Here is an 18,164-nt window from a genome sequence, read left to right as displayed (position 1 = left end):
CTCACTTATGTCAGAATTTATGACTTCTCAGAGCTTATGTGCATTAGACAAAAAATCAAAAATGCAGTGATAAATTCTTTACTCTGCATGACACAATCTTATTACGGGATTACCACAACGAGATTCAGACTATTTAGTGACAAAATCTATTCTTGTTCAGGATGCAAACTACCCAACTTCATCTGTTATATCGAATGGACAATGTTTAAATAGTTATGCTTTTTTTAATTCTTTTAGCTCCTTCTGTCCCAAGGAATGTTCGTGTTACTTTGCAAAAAGCAAATGGTTTACTAAGACCACGAGTTCTTATCACGTGGGATAAACCACTTCTCCCAAACGGCATCATCAGGAACTACACTATTATATACTACTATAATAACGGTGCATCCAACAAGATTCTAGTTACCCCTAAAGCTGGCATTACACATTCTCACAATTATACTGTTACCGTAATGTCTAGCGGAACCTTCTCGTACAAGATTAGCGCATCTACTATAAAGGAAGGTCTTTATGCTACTGGGCAAAGCATCATTATCCCTGAATACAGTGAGTATTTTGATATCCATGTAATTAAAAAAAGAAGAATGACGTAAAAAGTATTACTGTGAACAATGTATAACAACGCGAATTTTATTTGTCCTATATGCATCATGAACAAAACTTCCATAAATGTTGATATGCATATTTTTTCTTTTTTTAGAATGCCCAGAGCGATCTCTTGTTGGAGAAAACAGCCTTACTATACCCAAGAGCCATTATATTGCATCTTCGCAATACGATGAGCGCTACCCACCTTTTAATGCAACGCTGAATGGCCCATATGGATGGGCACCAAAAGATAACAAAAATCCTGATGATTACCTTCAGATTGACCTCGGTACTTCACGTGTTATTACTGCTGTAGCAACACAAGGAAGTGGTATCACTGGGAATAGAGAATGGGTGACAAAATATAGAATTTATTATAAATCCCAGCAACTGTCAAATTATAGTGGTGGAACTGAGGTGAGATGAATTTCTTCGTTACAAATAAAATCAACCAAGAGATTAAATCAACTAAAACTACTTTACCTAGTAAACCTCTTGTTTCATCACTTGAAAAACCTTCAAATTCACATTCCGCCCCCAGTTTCACAACCCCTTTATTGCATTAGATGCAATCTCTATCTTTCCCACGGACCCTTTTTCCCATTCATTTTATTTCTCTTTTCTCAGTTCAAAGGAAATACAAATTCTTCTAGTGTCGTACGACACGATCTGGAAAACCCTATAACTGCGAAGTATATCAAATTTGTTCCAACCGCATATCACGGACATAAGACAATGAGGGTTAACGTTTATGCCTCTTTCCAAGGTAAGTCTATATATACTTTTTTAAACAGTTGTCGTTTTCGATATTTCGGAAGAAAAGATATGAATCCCGGCAATTTATATAGAAAATAATATATCTTCTCTTTAGAGTATAGCCAATCAGCAAGCGCGTACTATTTGTGCTAAAGGATGCTCTTTAAATTAAGATGTCGAATGGTCACAAATTTAATAGTTAAATGCCAACAACGATAATAATATAGTATAAATTTGGGAATCAAAGATTGCTCGTAATGCGTAACTTGCAATTGCTGCAAAGTTAGTTTGCTCGTAAGGCGGATTTGAAGCCCTTTCTTTAGCGATTCAGAAGGAATAAGAGGTTAATTCTCCCTTTTTTGTTAACCCCTATACTTTTTGATCAGTGTTATCTTTATCATTAATTGATTTGAATAAATAAAGGATATTACATGGACTCGCGGAGATACGAAATTTATCTTCGAGTGAGAGATTTTCAACACGAGAAGATAAATTTCGTATCTCCAACGCCCATGTAATATTCTGTTTATTATGTAATTATCCATGAAATCAACTTGACAAGATTTTTATTATTATAAAAAGTTTGTATTTATAAACTTATAGTACACTCAACAAAATTACTCGATTCTGATTGGTCGAGGGGAGTACCGAATTAAGTCGCTATGGTAACACGGCCAAAACAATGTCAAAACAATTATTTTCTATCATTTTGCACTTAAAAAACATATGAATAAAATTTTAAAGCCGTAAGAACTAATCTTTTTTATGCATTTCAGTTGCGCGATGGACTGAAAATCGGCCGCCAAATAGACAAAGATGAACGGCGTCGCTTCGCATTTTTTACTGAAATTTTGTTGAGTGAACTATAAACAAAAAATCGTACGATCTTCTCGTACAATTTGGTATTAATAGACGCTCGTAATGTTTTGAAATTTCTTTAATTGCACTCGCCTAAAGGCTCGTGCAATTACAAGAACGTTCAAAACATTACGAGTGTCTATTAATTTCCAAATTGTACTCGAGATCGTGCGATTTCCTATACTAATAGCTTAAATACACATGATAACGATATTTTCATGTGAAAATATCAGTTTTTCGAAAAGAAGAAATATAGGAATTTTATGGAGAATTATATGATAAATATTATTTATTTATTTTTAGAAGCGCCTCGTATTACGTCGGTCGATGTTAGCGAAAGATCAATCTCTCTACGCTGGACTATCAAACCCTGCAGTCCAACCCACCCTATTACTGGATATGAAGTAAAACTTGCAAACACAACAAAACCATATGTGAAATTCACAAATACATCGGAATGGACTATCTACAGCTTAAAGCCGTACACGAAATACAATGTGTCAATAAGGGCCGTCAAGCAAGTAGGATATGGAGTATGGAGCATCGTCACAACAATCAGAACTGCTATTGCAAGTATGATACTTTTGTCTCAGTGGCTTTTTAATTTCCTTGAAAAATGGATTTCAGCTTATCTTAAAACTTTCTTCTTTTTTCTCTCAAATTGATCAAAAATGTTATGAGCAAAATTAGATAAAAGCACAATGCCAGTAGATACACAGAAAGCGCCAAAGATCAAATTAAGACAATTTGAGCCGGCGAGTGCAAATGACTTTGGGTTAGCATGCTGATTTTACAAGATCTTTGCCAATAACTTTGGTGTGCATTGTCATTATATTTCACTGAAATACCAGCCTAATCATTTTTTCTATGGGAATAATAACAAAAACCAGACCTATTTGCATATGAACTCCTAAATAAATCAATTTGGAAATGACAACAAGGAGACCAATCGTGTACATGCACGTAAAAGGTGGCTCGACTTTTAACAGTAGTCTTTTTCTGTCCACACTGGTAATTTTAAATCAGAAAAGAAATTATTCGTAATAATAACATATATATTACTTTTAATTATTTTTATTATTTTTATTTTTATTATTTTTATTATTATTCTCGAGCGCAGAGGAATCGATTGATTATTGTGACACTTGCGTTCGTAAATGGCGTTTGGTGGGATACATGCATAATTACAAGAAATATTATTATCTATTAAGCTATTATTATTATTATTATTATAATTATTATTGCAATGAATATTATGAAAGTTTCTAATTGCTTGCTTTCTTTTATTCTGATTCTTCTAGAGCCCAACAGGTCTCCCGCTAAATTACCACCATGGAACCACTATCATCAACATCCATACTCCTCAAATGGAAGGTAATAGTCGATTTTTTTAATCGTATAGTAATGAGTGCATTTTCGAACTTCAGCCTTCAGCCATGTGCCGATGCGTGAATAACGCCATGTTTAGAGGTAAAAAGTAAATAGAAAGACACCAACAGTGGAACGCAAATGATTGCTATCTATGTCATACGGCCAAATAATCAATCCTATGAACAGTTACGAAGCACACGAGAAATTTAGCCTCGTTCGTTGGGACACCTTGCAGGATATTGTTAGTGAAGATCTTGCCATCATCAAAAAACTCCAAAACTCAAAATATGGAAATATCTTATATCTTTCATTTTTTATTCTTCCCGGAACTAAAACCAAAGAAAGTTGATCGTGATGAAATGAATGGGCCCTTCAAAGCATACAGGATATTCTACACGCCACAAGGAAGAAGTACCGATATTATTGACGTGGGTGATTCTGCAATATTTAATCTGACGTCATTACTCAAGTACACGACTTACCGTGTCACTATCGCAGCTATGAATGAAAAGTTCGTTGGTCCTCAAAGTACAGAACTGAGTAGACGCACTCTAGAAGACGGTGAGTTTCTTACAAATAATTTGATAGAAAGACTTGCAAGGGAGGGAAGACGGCTGATAAGACAAACATAAGAATGAAATGTATCGAACCTTAGAATATAGTAATACTCGCTCCACCAATCAGAACTCGGGATTTCGTTACTCCTTTGGATCCCATAGAGTTAAGGTGTCAAGTGGTGGGGTCCTTGCATGAAACACAGGGGAAGAAACGGGATTATTGGATTTGTATTCTTAAGATAGCCATCAGTTAGCATTCTTTATATAGAGAATAATAACGAGGTGCGTCTTTTATCTGAAATTTGCAATCAGGATACATCATATCAATAATATTTAGTTTTCTGCTCTGGTTTTAATTAATGATAACTAGACGTTTGTTTCGACCATTTACCAATGGCCTTCATCAATAAAATAAGGCATTTTGCTTTCTTTTAACTTTGTTTCAAGGTCTTAATGATATTCTCTACCATGTCATAATCCCGTATTTTCTTTGGGCTTCAAGACCTTCACTTGACACCTTAAAAGTCATACAATTTTACTCTACTGGATACACAGCAAATTCGATGTCATTGAAATATTAGCGTTCTTTGGCGTAAACTTTACTTTACTTTTTTTTTTCTTACCGGCGCTTCCACATGGCATTGAAGCTTTTTCGACTGATACGGACCTTAAGTACGGTTCACTTGATATAACTAATTTCATTCTTGAACTACTTAGTTGTCTTACATCTTATGGAACTGTAATTCGAAATAAATATATTAACATTTTATCAGACTTATATATTATTTGAATATATGTACTTACAAATCTGTCTTGAATATTGAAACTTGGCAGAAACCTTAGTCCTTGTCGGTGTCTCTCCATGTTATAAATGACTCAGTAGTACTATGTAACTTCTCGATTAGTATTGCGAGTCTCGTGAGACTGTTCAACATTTAAAAAAATTTAAATACGAAAAAAAAAGGTTCTTGATAAACAAAACATTTCATTTCTGTTATTTCAAGGCTTACAAAATATACCGTGTAAATACTACGTCTATTCAGAGATTCCTTTTCTCTTGGGAGAGGAACAAATAACGTACCAAGCATATGAATACATAATTAGTTTCGTGATTATGTAATGTTTCAAATACGAGTTGCTGTATTCTATTGGGGTTTCAAAATCCGAGTGGAATTTCAAATGCCGTGGCGTAGCCGAGGCATTTAAAATAATCCACGAGAGGATTTTGAAACCCCAATAGAATACAGTGACGAGTATTTGACACGATATCTTATACTCTTTTTGTTATGTTTGTTTTTATTTCAAAGTTCTAGTACTTTGAAATATTTCAAAGTCCGAGTAGTAGGACTTTGAAATATTTCAAAATACTAGAACTTTGAAATGGGTGCGGTCGTATTTGATGATGATTTCAAACTACTGCATGTGGTACAAAAGAGAAACCCTGGTTGGTCGATGAGCTCATGAACGAATAATTGATGAGTATGAGATGGTCATATTCATTCTAAATCAGTTAGAGAATAGTTAAACACTCGTGAGGTATGGAATTTAGAGATGCTTGCAAGTCATTTTCTCATCAATGCTCGACCGAGCTCTGAATTCAATAAAGCATTTGCATTTATTTTCTAACCCTTACTTGGTTTTAGTTCCAAAAAAAAAAGAGACATTCGTCCCACTTTAAAAAAATGCCTATTATTAGCCCCTGCCCCAAAACCACTCCCACCCCCGCTCTCCCAAAAATTGCTCCGCACCTCTGCATATCCACAACCCTCTGGTCTTTATGAGGCATTATATCAATTACGTTTGTGTCTTTTAAGCCCCCTCTGCTCCAATCAATGTCAATGGCACCTTGATACCTGCACAAGGTTCCTTTGAACCACGAGTTGTTATCACGTGGGATAGACCAAGTGAACCTAATGGCATCATCAGGAAGTACACCATCGTATACTACTACAACAAGGATACATCCAATAGCAAGACAGTCACCATCAGTGGATCAGCTAATCTCACCTACAGTATCGATGTTACAACCAGTGGAGTGCTATCATTTAAGATCAGAGCAACTACAATCAAGGAAGGACCTTATCAAATGGGAAACAATATAGAAGTACCTTCCGATCGTAAAGGTGATTAATTTGTAATCATTACTAAACAAAAAGTAGACGATAGCTAAGTAAAACTGAAAAAAAAAAAACTAAGGAAAGCTCAGCGCAGGGGCGGATCCAGACAAAATATAAGGGGACTTGACCGAATTCTGCAAATGACACTGCAGAACTTGGAAAAATTAAAAAATAAAATAAAATAAAATAAACATATTTTAGCTAAAAAATATGCTTTCTATCCCACTTCCAGAAACTTAACCAACGTTGTGAAGAGGGAGAGGGTGTTAAAGCCTCCATTTGCCCCTCCCTCGGATCCGCCCCTGCAGCTTGATGGTTGAAACGACCAATATTAATGGTTATAACCATTTAAAATTGGTTGGAACTACCAATGATAATTGGTTATTTTTGGCTTGTGGGAGCATACCAAAATCAAATGGTAGAAACTACCAATATTAATGGTCATAACCATTTCAAATTGGTTGAAACTACCAATGATAATTGGTTAGTTTTTGACCAGTGCAAATGTGAAAAACTATACCAAAATAAAATGGTTATAATAACCAATTGTTAATGGTATACTCATAAATACCAATTTTTATTGGTTAATATAACTATTTCACTAAATTGGTTGGGACTACCATTTGATAATTGGTTAGTTTTTGACCAGTGTTAAAGTAACCAATTGAGAATGGTATACTTATAAATACCCATTGTTATTAGTTGATTTAACCAATAATGAAATGGTTGATAATTGCACGGCAAGTCCAACAGGTCAAAAGAACCAAAAGGAAATTGGTTAAAACATATTTTTGACTCATTTAATTAATTAATTTTTCATAATCAAGATTTGTTATATATATCAAAGTTCATCGGAAGGAGGTGACTCTTTAAAGATTGAATACATTGCATGGCTGGAAAATCCAGTGACTTCACATGTTGAATAAGTTAATTGGTAATTTTCATGTTCGAAAACCAAATGACTTATCATAAGAGAGATGTTCTAAATATAATGGCGTTTAGCGTTTTCTTTATGTCAACAGTGAAGCATTGTAATTATTCTGATTCGCTCTGAAAAGAGACACGCGGGAATTAGCGTGAGCCTTGAACTTTTGAAAGTTGATCTGTTTACCTTCTGTTGAACTTATGTCTACAGGAAGCATTTCTTGGGTTCTGATTCGTCGTTTTTGTGATTAACCAGGAATCAAAACCACGATAGCAAACAATCTCGGTCTCTTTCTTTCCAAGTCTCGGACGAGTTAACAGCAAGAGTTTAGAAAATAAGTTTGTTTTCAATATAGCGTTTCTAAATAGGAAAAGCTAACTACAGAAGATGTTCTAGAGTACTAGTTTCCTATTACAGGATCGAACCTCAAGTCTTCAGTGACGCATCTAAACTAAGGTAAATAACGTTAGAACCATTCCTGATAAGCGAATACAATGTATATCAGAAGAATTCATGTGTTGTTCATGGTCTCCCCATCATTGATGGTCATGACTGTTTCAAAAGAGGTTAAACTATTTAATTTTGCTACAGGAAACCAAGATGACGGAGAGAACCTCGTTGTATTTCAGCGAAACAACAGGTGAAGTATTTTGTTGATGCGAAGTGAGTGCCTCAATTACAAAGCACTACGCATGCTCAAGACACAAAATAGAGTGTTAAAGCACAGAGAGTCCAGGCACGCTAGGTTTTTGTTACAGTACAATACCGTAAAGGTATGTGATTAACGATATCAGCTTTTTCTAGAAATTTTAGTAAAATGCAAATTCTGTGGAACGTCGCGTTGTCCTTTCTTTTCTTTCTTTAAATATTGTAACCAGAGTGTCACTAAAGTGGCAAGCATGACTTTATTATTATGGTAGTCAGAAAACCTCTCCGGTGTAGTGAAATAAGCCATTTATCGGCTTTCAGGCTGTAGTTTATCTGATATTTGGTAGTTTTAACATATGTATTGTGGTAGTTTAATACAACCAACGTCAAAGGTTATTTAAAGCAATAATGATTTGTTTATCTACCATATCTTATGGTTACATGTTTAGCCAATTTAGGGATAGGTAGCTTTAACCAAATGAATGTGAAATGGTTATAACCATTTCAATTGGTAGTTTGAATCAGGTCATTTTTACATAATTATTGTAGCGATTGCACAATAATGTACTTCATTGAATGTACTTTCAGGAACATCCCAAAAGAATACCCAAGGTGGATCTGCCGCAAGTGGCTTGGCAGCAGGTCTAGTTGTAGGAATTATTCTCATAATCTTGTTCCTCGTCCTCCTATTCCTAATTTGGAAACGGTAAACATATACAATTTAACTATTTGATTAAAGCTCAGTCAAAAATAACTAATTCTGCTCTACTATACCATGAATATAATCTGGAATTGAACGACGTCACTGTCTAAATATTAAAGGCCTTCAGTTTCAGAGAGTTGAGTTCTCATGGGATACAAAGAACGATCGTTAAAGGGCCACTTGGACGAAAATCGTTCCAAAATTAAAACTCTTTCATTCGAGCTGGAACTTTGCTGAAATAATCTTGAACACATTAAGAACCTCTCACTGAAATATCTTTCTAATATTCGAAAGGGAAGGGCCAAAATTTTACGATTTATTTTCGTCCGCCATTAATTTCTTTGTGTCACGGCCAACGAGTCATTATGTACAGCAGTTTTACGCTGTGACGTCATTTACTCAACACCGTCATGTTAGCGTCGTTTTGACTATACATTTCTTGTTAGATTACCTGAAGTTTATTTGATGTTTTAAACGCGTTATCGTGAAAAGAATCTCTAAACAGACTTTTTTTAAACCTTTGATACCTCTTCAAATATGATGGAAACTCCTTTGGACGCTCGCTTTGTCAATCCTGAAGAGTTAGAACCATAAGTTATAATGTATGAAGATGAAGCCGAACTAGAAGAAGAAGCAATGCTTGGGAAGAGGTTTTCATAAAAATTCCTTACGTTCATTTCATTATTTGTATTTGCTACGTACTGTCCATGATATAAAGATCTTAAATTTGAAGTTTCAATGTAATCTAATAGTGATTGATGTTATGAAAACAACCGATTGCCTTTTGAATTCTGCGTTGTGATATAAAGATTTGTGACAATATACTTAGATCTACGTGCCGAATAATTTAGAATGTGAGCTCGTAATTCTCCTAGCTGATTTACTACAGAACGGTTATTATTTGCTTCAAAATATTTATTATGCATTGAATAGGTACAAACATACGATTATCTAATATCATCTTTGTAATAGAACATGTCAAAGGTTTCTTATTTATTACTCGCGCGACAGCGGCGTCTGTCACTCAGCTCGTAGATTTTTCTTTCATTGTGTCGGATGTCTCGCGGACACAAATTGTGGGGTTGCTCTTTGCCCTCGTATGTAAATATGCCTTGAAAAATTGTTATCCTTAAAATGATTCGAATAAATCCCGAATATCTCAGTCACTTCGCGCGATGGAACCGCTAGAATCTCGTCCATGCGTCCTACTTTGTTGTGATTCTTGGCGTGCCGAGATGTATTGAAATTTTCGAATTATGATCGTCAGTATTATTGAAACTGAAAAATTTCAGCGCCTAGACATTATTTGGTCATATAGTAGTTAGGAAACCGAATGAAACATTATATATTTTCTGAATAAACCAAATAAACCGAGTTTTACGAACATGGCACATACATTACCCACCAATGTTTTGGTTTGGGTTGAGTAAATGACGTCATAAGTACTCGTGCCAGTCTTCTTGAGTCGAATTCTGTGATTCAAAGAAATTAATGGCGGACGAAAATAAATCGTAAAATTTTGGCCCTTTCCTTTCGAATATCAAAAAGATATTCCAGTGGGTGGTTCTTAATGTATTCAAGATTATTTCAGCAAAGTTCCAGCTCGAATGAAAGAGTTTTAATTTTGGAGCGATTTTCGTCCAAGTGGCCCTTTAATTCTTGCAGTAGTACCTTTAAATGCTTGATATGTGTGCATAGTAAGGGGAGAAATTTCTTAATGTTTGAGAAGCTAGGGCGACATTAAATTTCATTCCTATTGTAGCAAGCATACCCACCACGGAAAGTATGAGGCTGCAGAGCCATTACCCTTGGAAGTGGCCATGGTGGATGATACATCTCCTTCAGCAACTAGCAACTCCAATTTCTTACAGGAAACAGTCCCAGAAATAGGTTGGTATATAGAAAGCCATCAAGTGGTCCAGAATTTATGAACTTTTGCAGGATGTAATCTATCGCAGGAGTTTGGAGGGTGCATCGCATTACGCTTTTTATTGCCTTTTCTATGCGTTAATATATGAGGCGGCATGAAATAGAATGTTGCCCGGAACAGAAGCAGGGAACCTTAATGGCTTCTAGTCTTGTGCCTACCTTTGTGAGTACTACCTTTGTTTCTTGCTTGGCCTATAATGAAAGCCATAAGGATGACATTGAATGATATGTGTATGACATGCGATAAAATGCAGAAAGCCACTGGAAAGTGAACTACATGATATTAGTTTTGAGACGTAAGTGTTTTATCGCAATATATTGTATTATTTTTAGCTCCTTCAGTGTTCAGTGCAGAAATGGAAAGGCATCGAGCATCTAGAAGGCCTTCTTATAGATCAGCGTCCTTCAAGTCAATTAAACGTCCTATTGAGTTTCCCGCCCCAGATATAAACAAACTGAAAAAGGAATTCAAGGTGAGACATTTCCCGAGAAGCAAAGGACGCTCGACACTTCTGCATATACGCTTTTCATCAAGGGGATAACAACCCATCTAATAGCCAGTACCCTTGTTTTTTATGATGTATTGTTATAGAGTATTCCAGTAGAGACAAGATTTGACTGCAAAGAAGGAACCAAATCAGCGAATAAGGTCAAAAACCGCTACAAGAACATTATTGCATGTAAGTAATGCCATTCATACTAACCAATATTTGTCGTTGATTCGATAGGTGCGGTTACTATCTGCAAAGACTCATGAATATGCCTACATGTAACGCAGACCTCTCATAAAGAGTAGAATTGTTGTGTCTGTCCAGCTGACACTTACCTGCTAGTAGGGTCTCCGCTGTTGGCGATTCTTGGCCAGAGAACATTTTCTCTGCCAATAATTGCCAATAGGGGGGGGGGGGGGGGGGGCGGGGAGTCTGTGCTAGCAAGGAAAGCTGACACTAAATATTTGTCTCTATAGTGTTTTGTCCTTTTATTCGTACATTTGTACGTATGCAATCCTGGTGTTTATGGTACAAATGAAGTTGCTGCTGTTTTATTGGTCTTCACCTTCGCAGCCCTTGTATCCAATGCTCGGGATATATAATACATCTCATAACTAACACCTTGGGTGTTTTAGATGACCATTCGCTTGTTACCTTGGAATGGGTTTATGGCGACTCGGAATCCTTTTACATCAATGCTAACTACATCCATGTAAGTATTTTGTACAGCAATATATGGCATCTTCATGAAAATGGAACCATCTTGCCCTTGAGTTCTTATATATGACTAGGGTTTAACTTCTTTCCTACCGTTTTCTTCCTCCAAATTATGTACCATGTGTAGGGTTATGACGGCACTCCTGAGGTTTACATTGCAACTCAAGGTACGGATTTAAAATCAAGCTCTTTAGGAGGCATATATACGATGTCGAATTACTTTACTTTTTTTCTCTACTTGCTTTGAATAATAGGTACTCGTAATGTTTTTAAAGTTCTTAAATTCCACTTGCCTAAAGGCTCGTGCAATTACAAGAACTTTCGAAGCATCACTCGTACCTAAGATTACAGATTTTTATGACTGAGAATTTCAGAGGAAAATTTGAAGCAAATCGAGAGGGAAAATGGCAGCCATTTTATCTTAGGTGAAAGTAAGCAAAGATTTTACGGATTTTACTATCAAAGAACTAAAAAACAGTTCAAAAAAGAAAACACAAGTAAAAGTACATCGTTATTGCTGAATATATGGAAGAAATAGTGAGAAGAAAACAAAGTATGACATGAATTGAGGGAACTGAATTGATCCCAAATTGAACTCGAAATCATATCATTACCTATACTAACCTTTGCAATGCACAATTTACAAAGGTCCTTTGGATAATACTTTGAACGACTTTTGGCGAATGATTTGGGAGCAAAGCGTATCTTCAATCGTAATGCTGACCAATCTTCGGGAGCTAGGAAAGGTATGTCGAAATCGAAAAGAAATATATACACACTTGTTTTGCTCTAGATTCGTATGAAGAAATTGTTCCAATATTTTATTAAATGAAACAGATTTAAAATAGAGTATAATTCCATTTTTCAACAGAAAAAGTGTTATCAGTACTGGCCTGATGACTGTGATCAGTACTCAGACATCACAATCACCAATCACAAGACAGAAGTTTTTGCAGACTTCACCATCCGGACTTTCTTTCTATCAAAGGTAAATGAAGTCATGGCGTTGAACATGGTTCAATGGTGTATTCTTTTAATCTCTAATCTCTTGCAGGCTGGCTCACAAAATCGACGTGTTCGACAATTTCATTTCACCGCCTGGCCTGATAAAGGAGTTCCTGACCATGCAACAGCCGTACTCTCATTCAGACGAAAGGTGCTTGCATTGTCTTCAAGCGACAACAGCAGACCAACAGTTGTCCATTGTAGGTAAGATGCAACTAGTTTTTCATGTCATTCATTGTCCATTGCCTTTACAGAAACGAATGGGAAATTGGGTGCTTATATGCCTTGGTGAAAACTGGGAAACAATTTACAAATGGTAGACAGAAATCGGCTAAAATAAAAAACAACAACAACAAAACAAAAACAACAACAACAACAACAACAAAACAAAACAACAACAAAACAAAACAAAAACAAAACAAAACAAAACAAAACGAAACAAAACAAAACAAATACATACATTTAAAACGAATTAAAAAGAAAATTGGTAAAACAGGAATAAATTTTTTAGTAGGAAGCAAGTTACAGGTTACCCATCAAGGTACTGACCACTCAACTTTTTTTTACCTTGGCCACGGTTACATGCACGAAGGCCTAGTGATTTTGCTGCATGTCCCTTTGCGACTCTCCATGGCTTAGGATGAGATCCAGTAAATTTGGCGTGAAGGTTTGCACTAAAACTCACGCTCTGTTTTCACGAAACCTTGTTTTCACAAAACCTCAAATAATGCTAATCTGACATATAAGCAATAGTGTCAGTTAAGAAGGCTTTCCTCGTCTATAAGATCACATTGCTCATGAAAAATATCCGATATGTTTTTGATTCTTTTTGGCAGCAAGAGTAACAAAGTTAATACTAGTAAATGGTCGATCCACTCCTAATTTTTTCGATCCACTACTTTGTTTCTTCACTTTCAGTGCTGGCGTTGGGAGGACTGGTACCTATATCATGATTGACGCAATGCTACGTCAAGCGGAAGAGCAACAACATGTTGACATTCTCGATTACCTAAGAACCATAAGAAATGATAGGCCGTATATGGTTCAGACTGTTGTAAGTAAAACAACATCAAATCTATGAAATGTGTTTTTGTCACTCGGTAAAGATCTATATGTTAGGTGTATGCTACATCGAGTGTATAAGCAGATTAAAAAATCTGCCTCGGTTGGGTTCTCGCGAGACTCGAACCACTGACCTCTCGTTTGCTAGACGAGATCTCATAACCGCACGGTCACTGAGGATTTACGGGAGGAGGTAGATAGAGCATACCCTTAACAACAACATCAAATCTCTGCTTGGGGTGGGTCAAGAAATCAAAGTAAATATTAACCGTTATAATTTTGTTTGTTGTTTTGTTTGGTCTTTTGTTGTTGTTATTGTTGGTTTCTTTGTTTGTTGTTTTTTTTACTCTCATATTTAGAAGGCAGCTATTTACTTTATCTTTCAAGAAATAAAAGAAAGGAAAAGTCAGGGTAGAAAAAGTAAACAAAATAAAACATAACAAGACAAGACCTGACAAAAGAAAACAAGTTTGAAAGAAAGAAAAGAGCAAGCAAAATTGGTGCAAAGCAACGACGACATCGAAATATTTTCAAATCGTGAAAACCCAGGAAAAACTTTTCTTTGACAGTTTTATTTCATAGAAAATGTTTTTCTGTGCGGACACACTAACCGGGACCTCTTGAATAAAACTGACCAATGAGATAACGCTAAACTAGACAGAAATTGAACTGATAACAGTGTTAGCCAATCAGATTATCACGTTTTCATGCTCTTATTATATTGATGCGCTATCTGATTGGCCGGTTAAAATATTGAACTTAATGTCGCAATAGTTTTCTTTTGGTTAATGATACTAATTTATCATAGTGGTCCCGGTTGGAGTATCCGCACAGTATTGAATCAGTATTGTAATGTTTTACTTTTTATGTGTCTTTAACAGGAACAATACATATTCGTGAACATGGCTATTTACGATGCTCTCACTTGTGGAAACACAGAAGTACCAGTTCAAAATCTGCTTTATGCCATACAGCAACTCTCCGTCGTGGACAGGCGTCACAAGCTTACTGGTTATGCACTGGAGTTTCAGGTAAGGAAAGTCCATCTGTATTAGACCTCGAAAATTATGTCTCGTTCTTTATAATAACCGCTACAACAAATTAATGTTAGCGCTTAGAGGATGTTACATCAGAAGACATACAATCAGGCAATTTTGATGTTGGACTATCAAGAAAAAACGTCAAGAAAAACAGATACCCGAACATTGTTGCTGGTAAGTTACAATATACTTTATGAAATAACTGTCATAAATCTCGCATTCTGATTGGTTGGGAGCGCGTGCTTTATGAGAGCACACAGCACTTAAGCGCCCTTTGCATTTTATAAAAGAAATAACAAACTTGCCCTCTGTGCTGTGTGCAGTTATAAAGCACGCGGGGATTGCGTGTTCTACGCGTTTTCTATTTTTTCAATTTCGTGTTAGTCGAAAGAAAGAGTCATACTCAGTAACGAAGACAAAGAACTGAATACCAACTTCATATCGCATGCTTTATGAGCATCTACGTCTTCGTCTAGTAAAATTCTTCTTTGTCATTAACATTTACAGCAAATGGAAATCGGGTGATTCTCAGTACAGAGAACGATACCGAGATCGGAGACTACATCAATTCTTCAGTTATCGAGGTTAGTATAATTTTCAACTCTGTCATGAAGAGAAACTAGAAAAAAAGCTATGTTTGCGCTAATAAAACGCTTGTTGAATTTCTGCATAGGCTTACAAGGAACGCAAGGGGGACTACATCAATGCTTCATTTGTGGATGTAAGTGTTTAGGAAGCAAACCTTCACGTAAATAAGAAGCTACCGTGAACTCCACGAACATTTTTAAATTGTGCACATCGCTATTTTTAAGACTTACAGGGAACATAATGCTTTTATAATGACACAAGCTCCCATGGAAAACACGATAGCAGATTTCTGGAGAATGGTTATGGACTACAAGATCGGAACCATCGTCATGCTGAACAACTCGGAAGAAGAACGTGAGGTAAGACTGAGTTAAAATGACTGCACGTCAGCGACATATGTATGGATCAATGCCATAGATAAGGGTTCGTTTTGAAAGCAGAAGGAGGCCTAGGCATATTATACTCAGTTCTCACAACGACCCGTGGGAACGTGGAATACTATTGGCACACGATGGCGTAAGTCAAAATCTTCTTCACGCTTTGTCTCTCAACAAACTTGTGCATACAACGTTAAACTGGTTAAAAGAAAAAACGATTTAGTTGTCAGCTTTTTGCATCTTTTATGCAATTAATGTTACTTACGGCCTTGCTGGTAGCATTAATTAGGAAAGCTTTTTCTTCTTTGTTAAATTATACTGTATTCGATGTATTTAATGAATATTTTAGAAATTAAACTAGTAATCGTATTTTTTCCGTGTTTTATAAAGGTGTTTCCTCAGTACTGGCCGTTACATGAAGCTAAAACCTATGACAGCATCAAGGTTCGTTTGGTAGAAACTAAGCATCTTGCTGGCAACATCATTCTAAGAATTCTTAAAGTCTCGAACCGAAAGGTAAGCGAAGAAACTCATGAACCTTATTGTACTCGTAAATCAAACAATAACAGTGGTAGGGTGACTCTAATCTTATGGCTAACTCGTTCGTTTTTGGTGTCCCCGTAATGTAAGGAAGAGAATAGAAGTTGTCCCAATCTCTCTCTTTTCCATGATATATACTTTTAACTTTTTTATTCTAGAAACAACTCATGGTAAATCACTTCCAGCACTTGACTTGGGAAAACGAATGCGTTCCAACAAATCCACAGAGTGTATTGACGCTGCTTCATGAAGTACAAAAGTCACAGCAAAAGAGTGGGAATTCACCAATAGTCGTTCAGTGCAGGTATGCCAAGTTTTCGTATTTGTCCATTGTTGATCGCCTTTTCAGCAACGATTCGTTGCAAGGACCGCTTGCTGTTTAGTGACACGAAAAGAAGAGTTCCTAGGGAAGGAGGAGGCGGACAGACAGGCGGGTAGACCACACAATACTTGATCAAAGCGACCTACTTATCATACTATATTCCTTGCCTAATTTTAGCAACGGTGTTGGTCGTAGCGGTACATTCTGTGCTATTGCTTCGTGTCTTGAACGAGTCAAACAAGAACAAGTACTGGACGTCTTTCAGACTATTAAGAGTATTCGTGTCAACAGACCAGGAGCTGTAGAAACATTGGTAAGTACTAAGAGAAAATTGACTTTCCGGGGAAAAAAGAAAGGAAAAAGTTATTTTCTATTAAAATATGCTGAAGAAGACGTGAAAGCACAAGAGTTGTACAACCGCGGCACCACAGTGAAAATTCCATCCCAGCAAATCGATCGCATGCTTTACTAACTGAATCAAAAACGATCATATTGGTATTAAGATAGTATTGCTGAATATTTAATATAACCTTTTGTTATCTTTCCATCTATTTACAGGCTCAGTATGTCTTCTGCTACAACATCATCCAAAAATATCTGGATTCGTTCCGTGATTATGCCAATTTTGGGGACATTTAACTTTACTTATAATAAACTGAACAGTATAAGTCATATGCCATTCTATATATGCGTAGCAAAGTTAAATTAGAGTTGGTTAATCTGTATTAAGATTTTACTTGAATTTTCGCATGACTTTTAAAGCGAGCCTAAAGTGGTTGTGCAAAATTGTTAAAAATGCAGCTCTTACCTTTAGCAACCGTGCTGCTTTTTAAAGACTTAAGAAATGTATTGTGATATTGGTGTACTTCGGTGACAGGTTTGGTTTACTTAGTAAAAAAAGAAAAAGATTGGTAGCAAGATAACAGTAGTCTAAACTGATCGTGACTCTATCGTAGCTGTAATGTACATCTACAATCGACTTTAGATTTAGATGGAACTCAGTGTCATTGAGAAATCAAGCTAGCTCATTGATACGAAGGCGAATAATTCTGAGGTAGAAGGTAAAGAGAAGTTAGATGCAGAGTTCAAATGCCGTTTTACTTTACAGTTTCTCTTGAAAGCTTTAAGAGTTTGATTGCATAGAAACTCTAATGCAAGAATGGGCGTGGAATTTGAACCTGACGTGTATATATACATATATCAAAATACCGCTTTTATTGAAATCTATTTACTTTATTATATCAGTCATGCATGACAATGCATTTGATGTACATAACATAACTACTATCTTATAGTTGAGTCTAAATCTTGTTACAACTGTTCTAGTATTAGTCCAGGCCTTGTGCTGATAACTATTGGTGTATTCGCATTCGCTTTATTAATTATCAATTTAAGTCATATTCATATCTTAGGAAGATAGTTGTGTTGAAAAGGAGGCTAATTAACCTTTTCCAAAACTGAGTGCATTTTGCATGATACTTATCTTGCACGTCTGTTCAGATCAACAAGAATCAACTATTTTAAAAGTGACGACTTTTTTTTTTTTTTTTCCCTCCAAAACCCATCGCAC

General features: G+C 36.0%; 1 protein-coding gene across 2 annotated transcripts; it reads left to right on the top strand.

Moving 5' to 3' along the window:
• The first annotated feature begins 2,638 nt into the window (after positions 1-2,638).
• LOC116298308 (receptor-type tyrosine-protein phosphatase alpha) lies at positions 2,639-18,120 on the top strand. Of its 2 annotated transcripts, XM_089036904.1 has the most exons (23): positions 2,639-2,775; positions 3,504-3,576; positions 3,915-4,134; positions 5,945-6,253; positions 8,409-8,526; positions 10,286-10,413; positions 10,786-10,925; positions 11,045-11,132; positions 11,579-11,655; positions 11,788-11,827; positions 12,309-12,406; positions 12,532-12,648; positions 12,715-12,869; positions 13,584-13,719; positions 14,609-14,758; positions 14,839-14,941; positions 15,275-15,351; positions 15,441-15,488; positions 15,580-15,714; positions 16,123-16,248; positions 16,431-16,576; positions 16,772-16,907; positions 17,153-18,120. In XM_089036904.1, exons 2-23 carry the CDS (start codon positions 3,535-3,537, stop codon positions 17,231-17,233), a joined length of 2,670 nt encoding a protein of 889 aa, XP_088893030.1. In that variant the 5' UTR covers positions 2,639-2,775; positions 3,504-3,534; the 3' UTR covers positions 17,234-18,120. The 2 variants fall into 2 exon arrangements, with proteins under 2 accessions (XP_088893030.1, XP_088893031.1); XM_089036905.1 differs by lacking the exons at positions 2,639-2,775; positions 3,504-3,576; positions 3,915-4,134; positions 5,945-6,253 and adding exons at positions 7,433-7,628; positions 7,764-7,812.
• Positions 18,121-18,164: the final 44 nt, after the last annotated feature.

The sequence above is a fragment of the Actinia tenebrosa genome, unplaced genomic scaffold (assembly GCF_029948245.1).
Source record: "Actinia tenebrosa isolate PJP-AT-01 unplaced genomic scaffold, QUT_ActTen_1.0 PGA_scaffold4__44_contigs__length_22323623, whole genome shotgun sequence".
Taxonomy (NCBI): Eukaryota; Metazoa; Cnidaria; class Anthozoa; order Actiniaria; family Actiniidae; genus Actinia; species Actinia tenebrosa.
This window is presented reverse-complemented; position numbering and strand designations above follow the sequence as displayed.

Bases quoted from the DNA above. Each gene is read 5' to 3' on its own strand.
- LOC116298308 (XM_089036904.1), top strand. From the start codon at position 3,535: ATGGAACCACTATCATCAACATCCATACTCCTCAAATGGAAG. The intron at 6,254-8,408 runs GTGATTAATTTG...ATGTACTTTCAG, and splicing joins AGTACCTTCCGATCGTAAAG to GAACATCCCAAAAGAATACC. The intron at 10,414-10,785 runs GTTGGTATATAG...TATTATTTTTAG, and splicing joins GGAAACAGTCCCAGAAATAG to CTCCTTCAGTGTTCAGTGCA.